Genomic DNA, 8,767 nt, shown 5'->3' on the forward strand with positions numbered 1-8,767 from the left:
ATATTGGTGGGAATGAAGAATTCATGTAGGGTCCAGCACAGCGGCCTAGTGGCTAATGTCCTCGTCTTGCACAGGCCCCGGGATCCCATATAGGCGCCAGTTTGAATCCCAGCAGCCCTACTTCCCATCAAGCTTCGTGCTTGTGGCCTGGAAAAGCAGTCGAGGACCACGTAAAGCCTTGGACCCTGCACCTTCATGGGATACCTGGAAGAAACTCCTGGCTTCTGATCAAGGCTCAGCTTTGGCTGTTGCAGCCACACGGGGAGTGAATCATCAGAGGGAAGATCTTCCTCTCTGTCTCTCCTCCTCTCTGTATCTCTGACTTTCAATAAGAATAAATAAATCTAAAAGAAAGAAAAAAGACTTCATGTAGTATATATTGTAATATTTCTTCAAATAAATCTCTTCTACAAACAAAAATCTTCTGTTTTTAGCTTGCCCCTTAACTTCAAATACCACAGACATGTGTAGAGGGTGAAGGTGTCCCAGATTTTCAGACAGAGACCACCGTGATCTTGTGTTCCGCACGGAGGCTGCTAGGCTTTTCCTGTTCTTGTGCAATTGTGTTTTATTAAGATTCACTTAGTCTGTGTTGATGTCCAGCAGCTGCTTTGTTTGGGAGTGTTCCCATATTGTTCACATCGTTAACGACCACTGGGCATTCGTCTCATCTATGTGCAGTTTCCAGCCACTCCTCCCCCACTGGTGGCCCTCTGTGCAGAAAGCTCATTTTTCAAGTTTAGAGCCTCATCGCACAGTAGAAATCCACCCTGCTGTGGATTTTGGTTTTGTTCTTGCTTTTGTCTTAAGATTTATATATGGGCCTGGCACAGTAGCCTCGTGGCTAAAGTCCTCGCCTTTCATGCATCGGGATCCCATATGGGTGTCAATTGGAATCCAGGCTGCTCCACTTCCCATCCAGCTCCCTGCTCGTGGCCTGGGAAAGTAGTCGAAGATCACCCAAAGTCTTGGGATCCTGCACCCCTGTGCAGGCTCTGGGCTCCTAGCTTCAGATTGACTCAGCTTTGACAGTTGCAACCATTTGGGGAATGAACAGAAGGAAGATTTTTGCTCTCCTTTTCTCTATAAATCTTATTTTTAAATACTTTTTTTAAATTTAGGGGTGAACCAGCAAATGAAACTATTTCTGTAAGTTTGTATTCAAATAAGTGAATAACTCTTAAAAAAATTAAAACAGATATTATTACCAAGTCTTTAGGAGCTCATTGCATAGCTAAGGTGTCTTGGTGTGGGAGAGAAGGACCTGACTCATTTGGGGAGACCTGCCAGCCTGCAGCAGGTGCCCACCGTGCCCGTGTGCCAACCAAGCACATGAGACACTGCGGGAATACGGTGTTCCTAAGGAAAAGCACTTCGCCTGCGTCTCCAACCAAACAGAAATAAATCGAGGCCCTGGCGCGTGTGCATTTCATGGTTCTTTATTGAGATTCAGGGAGGGGCGGCATGGTGTGGGCATGCTCACTGGTTGCCCAGTTTGCCCAGGCCTTCTGCCGCGTGGGTGACAGCATCAGTAACTGTGTTCGTCACTTTCTCGGTGACTTCCTTCACCACCTTGTCCCCTGACTCTTGGGCTTTCTTCAGGGCTTCACTAAGGGCTGCGGGAAAGGAAAGGGGAAAGTGTCAGTGAACCACTCACTGGCTGGGAGAGTGGCCGGGGCTTGAGTTGCCCATGGTGGCCTTCCCGGCTCATGAGATGGAGGGTCTGGGAAGAACACATTGCTACCCAGCTTTCTCCCTCAACACCTTGCAGTTCCCAGTTACAAGTCAACCAGAGCATCTTCCTAAAGTTGTATTAGTTCCATGGAGTTTTTTGGATTATCTTTCATATTACAAATATTTTCCATTAGCATGTGATTTTTCTGAGTCTAATGCATTCATTTTCTTTTACTATGAGAAATTTTGAAATTGCATATTGGTAAATGTACCGAACATGTCCGTAATGCCTGATGTATCTTTTGTTGTCACTGAAAAGCTCTTCTTGTCTCCCCAAGATAATGCCCGAGTCAACTGCGTTATCATCAAGGGGTGAATGTTTATTTCACCGCTAAATCCCTATGTCGAAACCCTCACCTCCAGCGAGCTGGTTTTGCTAAGAGGCGAGGCATGTGGGAAGCTGTTGGGTTACGCAGGTGGATAGCACCCACAAATGGCTCAGAGCCCTTATAGGAGGCCCCCTTGCTTCTCCCACCGTGGGAGGACACAGGCAGAGGGCCCCACGGCAGTGATCGTCAGCAGATACGTGGTGTGGCCCTCAGCACCTGGCAGAGCCTGCCTGTGGCTTCTCAGTTTACAGCAGTTTAATACAGCAGTCTCAGCTACTAATAATTCAACAAATGCATGTGTTTACAGTCAAATTCCCTGATTCCTCTGGAGTCTAAGAGTGATCTCCAAACAGTTCATCCAAATGTGAATTACAAGCAAACAAACAAAAAAACAAAATAAAGAAAATAAAAACAAAACAACCCAGGGCCAGTGCAGTGGTAGAGCAAGCTAATCCTCCAGCTGCGGCACTAGCATCCCATATGGGTGCCAGTTCTAGTCCTGACTACTCCGTTTCTGATCCAGCTCCCTGCTTACAGACTGGAAAAACAGCAGAGGGTGGTCCAAGGCCCTGGGCCCCTACATCCACATGGGACACCCAGAAGCTTCTACAGCCATCTGGGGAATAAGCCAGCAGATGGAAGATCTTTCTTTCATTCTCTCTGCAAAATTTGTTCTTCAAATAAATGTAAATATTTTAAATGCCTGAATTTCCAATTTTTTCGCACCAGAATAATCTCTATTGAGTCCATCTTTCCATGAACCGGAAGTCGTGCTCTCCTATTTTGTTAGAAGCCATTGAAGTAGTTCATAGGTTCTGCTCACGGCACACATGCACACGTACATCCCTACATGTTTCTGTATCCTAAACCTTCCACGCCAGTGTAGCACCTCACACACCTTAGTGATCTTGTACCCATGACCTTGCTTCTACAGAGATGATGGTCTAGACAGGAGTCCCATGGCCAGCACCCAGGAGGAGCGCAAGCATCACAGAGTCACTGGATGCGACAGGACATGGGGGCAGGGCTTGATCTAGTTGGGCCAGGAAGGGCTTGGCCCCAGGCTCCCAGCTTCCTCCTGGGCTCCCCTGCCCTCCCCGCCTCCCTCTGCCTCCCTCTGCACCGCCTCCTCCCCAGGCCTCAGTCACCTTTCTCTCCAGCCTCCTTGGCATGTTCCACCACTTCCTTCACCACTTCTTCCACGGCATGAGCTGAAAGCAGGAGACAGGTGCAGCGTGAGGGTGCGGTGCAAGCTTGCTGCCCCGCAGCCCCAGCTGGGGCTGACAAGAAGAGCCCAACCCCCAGTTCTCCACCATCCTCATCGGTTTCCTACAGCTAGGGGCTTTCAAAGACTCGAGGGCAGGGGCTGGCTGCTGGGACATGCAGGCTGAGAGCTGGGGAAAGCCGTAGAGGCCTCCGTGCCCCGCCGTGAGGTACAGCCTGGGCTGCCCAGGAATCAGCCTCCTGCCAGCTGGGAAGGCAGTCTGCCAGGTCACAGTGCCTCACGCCTCTGGGATAATCCAAGGTGGCTGTCTCGGGCCAGTTCCCCTACCTCCTCCAGCACAACCGAGTCCCCCAAGGCAAGACGGGGTGCCATGCCCACTTTGGAGGAATCTCCTGTGTTCTGACTTCCTCTCTACCCTCTCCTGCAGTGCTTGCTTGGGAATCGTGCCAAAGCAAGACGCTGGGGAGAGATGCAGGAAGGGGCTCCCATGGGTAGGCCGGACCTTCAGGGCAGGACTGCCAAGGCCAGCCCCTGTGTCTTCCCGGCCATATGCACATCCCACCCGGACAGGCCTGGATTTGGTGATTTCCTGAGGAAGTTCACAGCCAAAGTCAAGGATCACCTTTTGTTCCCCTACACAGGCTGTTTGGAAGGAGAGCTCCCCCATGCCCGATTCCCAGAGGGAAAGATCAAAGAGGTCAGCTGCCCACCGGGTGTCTGCCTGTCCCTGTGTCCCCAGGAGTGTCCTCTGGACTCGCCCTGGCCTCCTGGTCCTCAGGCACAGGTACCAAAAGCAGGCTGAGCCTGGGTCACAGAACCGAGGAGCGACACCTGCTGTGGTCAGCGGTGGGGCTCTCACAACCCCGCCCTGGGCTGCTCTCCCTTCTCTCTGCACCCCTCAGTTCCCTCCCAGCCCAAGAGCTCCTGACAGGGTGATGGGCCTTCCGCTGTCTTGCTGTCTTGGACAGGTCCAGGCGAGTCGGCCATCCTGCCCCCCGCCCCCGGCCTGAGTGCAAAGGAGAGCCAGACCCCTTACCAGCCCCCTCAGTGGCCTTCTCAGTGCGGTGGGCCAGGCCCTCGGCCGCCAGCTTGCCCAGGCCTCCCAGCATCGTGTGCAGTAGCAGGTAGTCAACAGGCAGAGTGCTGGGGACTGGAGCGGCGGGCTTTTATAGATGTCTCTGATGCTTGGCTGGCTGCAGGGTAGGCTGGGCAGATGAGTCAGTGCAGGCGGCAGCAGGGGGAAGAGCCTGGGTGGGGCTGCTCCTGCACCATGGTGCTGGCACTGCCCCTCTGGCAGCATGAGCACCTGGCACCTGGCTTCCTAGGTATCCTGGCAAGATGGGCAGGAACGGGAAAGCACAAGGCAGGGGACCTGAGTGTTCAGGGGGAGGAGGGGGAGGCAGCCCTTGAAGACATTGGCCAGGTCTCACCCTGGGGTTCAAGATCCCCAGGCTTGGCACTGGCAGGGACCTGGTGGGACCAGGCCTGGGCTTTTACTCTGTGACTCAGGCTCACAAGGAGGCGTCATCAAGGGTCTAGTACCACATAGTCACTCAGGTCAGGAACACGAATGGAGTGGGACTGTCGCCCCACCTGGCTCTGCTAGGATGCTGGCAGCCTCCACTGGGCAGGTAGGAGGCTAGAGGTAGTGCTGTGCCCAGGGCACGATCACTTTGGCTGGCCCATCAGCTGACCCCTCATTCTTGGAGCTCCCAAGGGACCCAGCACAGGCTGCAGAGGCCCCATGAGCTGGGTGGTGTTCCTGCCCATGGAGGTCCCTCAGAAGGACACATCAGCACCCTCGGGAGTGGGGGCGGTTCCGGGGACAGTCTGTGACCTGAGCCAGAATATATCCCAGAAGGCAGCTATGCTGGCTCCTGATACATCACCCGCTGAGCAGCCAGGTGGCTTCCCTGGCTACTCAGGAGGTATAGAAATGCCTCAAGCCACATGCTACATGCTGCCTCCCTTAGTCACTAACCCAACCTGAGCCTCAGTTTCCTCATCTTTGAAATGGAGCAACCATGCTTTCCTGCTTTGTCACCCAGCACCAGTGGGACCAAGGTTCTGGGAAGCACCTATGCCAGTCCTTCTTCCTGGATGCACTAAGGAGGTGGTAGTTGACAGGGAGCCCTGACCGACCAGCAAGGGGTCCATCAGGCCACCTGGAGGCCAGTGGGCTGTGGCCTGTGGTCCAGGCCTGGAGCAGGCTGCCTTCTCCATGTAGGCCCTCTGAACTGACCTCCTGGGCGTGGTGGGGCCTCAGTAGTGTTTGCCAGATCACGGCCCTCCCAGCCTAAGCCCGACAAAGCCGAGGGAGGCCCCAAGGCTCTAGCTGGGGTGAACAGTGGGTACTGTAGGTCATGAGGTCACGAGGCCATAGCCCACATCTGCCACTGCCACCTCCCTCAGGCAGATGCAGAGTGGGGCTCAGTGTAGAGCAACCCTGTTCAAGTAAAATAGCCCCCCAGAGCTGGCGCTGTGCGATAGCAGGTGAGGCTACTGTCCACAGCACTGGTATACCAGCATCAGTACCAGTCTGAGTGCTGGCTACTCCTCTTCTGATCCAACTTTCTGCTTATGACATGGGAAAGATACGGAGGATGGCTTAAGTCCTTGGGGATCCTGCACCTGGTGGGAGACCCAGAAAGAAGCTCCAGACTCCTGGCTTCAGATCTGCTCAGCTCCATCCTTTGTAGCCATTCAGGGAGTGAACCAGTGGATGAAAGCCCTTTCTACCTGCCTTTCAAATAAATCAATAAACCTTTACAAAAGAAAACAAAAAGGAACACACTGGCCCTGCCCTCACATGTGCTGTGAACACGGGGATCTGCAGCAGCCTACAGGCCCGGAGGAACTGGTAGAATGGTATGGGTGGTACACTGAAGCCCAAGCAAGCACAAATGACTTCCTGACCTCGTGATGGTCAGATCCCAGCTGTTCCACCCAGGAGCATCAGGCCAGAGCTGCAGGGATGGGAGGGCCAGAACAGAGCCTTGGGACTCATTGGGGACACGCCCTGAACCTGTCACTCGGAGATGAGTGAGCCCCACCCACCGGAGCCAGGGCCCCCCAATGACTTCCAGATCCCACCGCACCGCACCGCACCCCCTGCCCCGGCCCCTTCTCTTTCACCTGTAACCAGAGGCCCTGACCAGGATGCTGGCTGGCCCTAGTGCCCAGCCAGGAGCCTCTGGGAGCAACCATCCTGCCCTTTCCTGGTCAGGTCTCTACCCTCTGACCACAGGCCCCTGCCTGTCCCTGTCCCTCACACTCTGACTCTAAATGGTGACACACTGCGATCCTGGCTTTCATGGCCAAAGCTGAGACACACCTTCCTTGCCCAATGTGGGCCAGAAGGCACAAGGCCTGCCCAGGCCAGACTGTCAGAACCAGACTTAGGCCCTAGACCCTGGAGTTCCTGACCCAGGCCAGTTCCGCTCGCTCTTAAGCCCACCCATCTCTAGCTGAGCCCCAGCTCCCTCCCCTCTCACCCCCAAGTCCTGGCCTGTGTGCCCCAGCATCCCCTCTGAAGTCTGACTCCTAAGCATGGGTGGTGGCATGTACAACCCTCCCCTCCCCAACCCTATCTCGGGAGAAGCCTGGCTTGCACGGGAACCCTCCCGCACCCCCTGCCATACCCTGTGTTGTGGCGTTTGAACATGGTCACCCACGCCAGCATGTCCCGAGACAGATCAAGTCCTTCCCCTTTTGGGCGGGGAGAAGCTGGCTTAGGCAGGAACAGACTAATCCTCCAGGTGCCATTTGCCCAGCTACACCCAGTTTGGCCAAAGACCAACTGGCTGATTCATCAAATCAAAGACAGCCAATTTTTCAGAGAGTAGTTGGCCGACTTAGTAATTATCAATTCTAAAAAAAAAAAAAAAAAAAAAAAAAAAATGTTTTAGATGGCTGCGTGCTCAGGGGTTGTTGGTTGTCTGGCAGGGTGACGGTCTCGCCTGTCGTTTGGACCACAGCGGTCCCCAGGCCGGGGGCGGGATTCGTCTCTGCTGCCCGTGCTTTCCTCCCACTGCCCCATGCAATTCACTGTGCCCTCCATTCCTGTCACACTGATCACACTTCAGGCCACAGGGAGCCACGTCCACACTCCTAGGGTCTTGGCCTGCTGGAGTGTGGTGGATCAGCCCCCTCCTGGTGGGAATCAAAGGGTACTGTGACCCCCTCAAAAGCCAGTTCACAGAAGTGGGGCAGAGGAAAGGGACTAAGGGGGTGCCTGTAGGCCAGGGGCATCAGACAGATGTCACCACCATGGGCAGAGAAATAGGCCATTGCCCACCCAGGCCTAGCAAGGAGGGGGCCTCAAGCACCAACAACTTTCTCTCTCTCTCTCTCTCAATCTCTCTCATTCCTCTAGCTCTAAGCCAAAAGACATTCCTCACTGGCTGCCTCTCACTAAGCGTTTCATAGCTCTGGCTTTGATGTATGCAGGCTTTGAAGCATCTGAGTTCCTTGGTGGGATGTAGGTAAGGATCTAACTTTACCCCTCCGTGCCCAGATCTCTAGTTTTCGCAGTGCCACTTGTTGAAGGCTGTCCTTTCTCTGTTGAATAGTCTCAACTTGCTTATGGAAAATCATCTGGCCATGGGCCTGGAGCAGCAGCTTACAGAGCTGAGCCTCTGCCTGCAGTGCCAACATCCCATATGGCCACCAGTTTGAGTCCTAACTGCTCCAGTTCCAATCCAGCTCCCTGCTTATGGCCTTGGAAAGCAGAGGAGGGTGGCCCACAGCCTTGGGACCCCACATTCACATGGGAGACCAAAAAGAAGCTTCTGGCTCCTGATTTCAGATTGGCCCAGCTCTAGCTGTTGTGGTCATTTGGGGAATGATCCAACAGATGGAAGATTGTATGTGTGTGTATATGGGTGTACAACTGCCTATCCAATAAAAATAAATAATCTTCAAAAATAAAAATGCGTATTATCTGTTTACTGTAAAGTTTCCTAACTGGATGGTACTCTAAAGCATTCCAGGATCTTTCTATATTTCCCTCACTCCAGAACTACAAGCAATCACTTCCTCTAGGAGTTCTGGCTCATTTTTTGTTCTTTATTCAAGACTCATTTATTTATTTGAAAGGTAGAATTAGAGAGAGAGAGAGAGAGAGAGGAAGAGATATTCCATCTTCTAGTTCACTCCCCAAATGGACACAACAGCTGGGGCTGGGTCACCAGAAGCTAGGTTCCTGGAGCTTCTTCTAGTTCTCCCCCCGTGGGTGCAGGGTTCAAGGACATGGGCCATCCTCCACTGCTCTCCCAGGTGCATTAGCAGGGAGCTGAACCGTAACTGGAACAGCTGGGCTCCAATCAGTGACCACAGGGGGCAGCCCCAGCCCCAAGCCCCACTTCCTGGCCTTGAAGGACAGAGTTTAGACACCAGGGCTGGGCACCAGATGTGCTCCCTGCTCCTGCGGTTGCATCTGTAACCCTCAGCAGGCCAAGATGGGAAATGTATGCAGGTA

At 53.6% G+C, this 8,767-nt stretch overlaps 1 protein-coding gene across 1 annotated transcript; it reads right to left on the reverse strand.

The window, feature by feature from the left end:
• Window positions 1-1,473: 1,473 nt before the first annotated feature.
• On the reverse strand, window positions 1,474-4,406 carry FAM25A (family with sequence similarity 25 member A). The gene is made up of 3 exons (XM_040970509.1): window positions 4,325-4,406; window positions 3,212-3,274; window positions 1,474-1,616 (listed from the first exon to the last, which is right to left on the reverse strand). Exons 1-3 carry the CDS (start codon window positions 4,395-4,397, stop codon window positions 1,480-1,482), a joined length of 273 nt encoding a protein of 90 aa, XP_040826443.1. The 5' UTR covers window positions 4,398-4,406; the 3' UTR covers window positions 1,474-1,479.
• Between the last annotated feature and the right edge of the window lie 4,361 nt (window positions 4,407-8,767).

This window comes from Ochotona curzoniae, unplaced genomic scaffold (assembly GCF_017591425.1).
Source record: "Ochotona curzoniae isolate NIBS_2020 unplaced genomic scaffold, NIBS_Ocur_1.0 scaffold_4763, whole genome shotgun sequence".
Taxonomy (NCBI): domain Eukaryota; kingdom Metazoa; phylum Chordata; class Mammalia; order Lagomorpha; family Ochotonidae; genus Ochotona; species Ochotona curzoniae.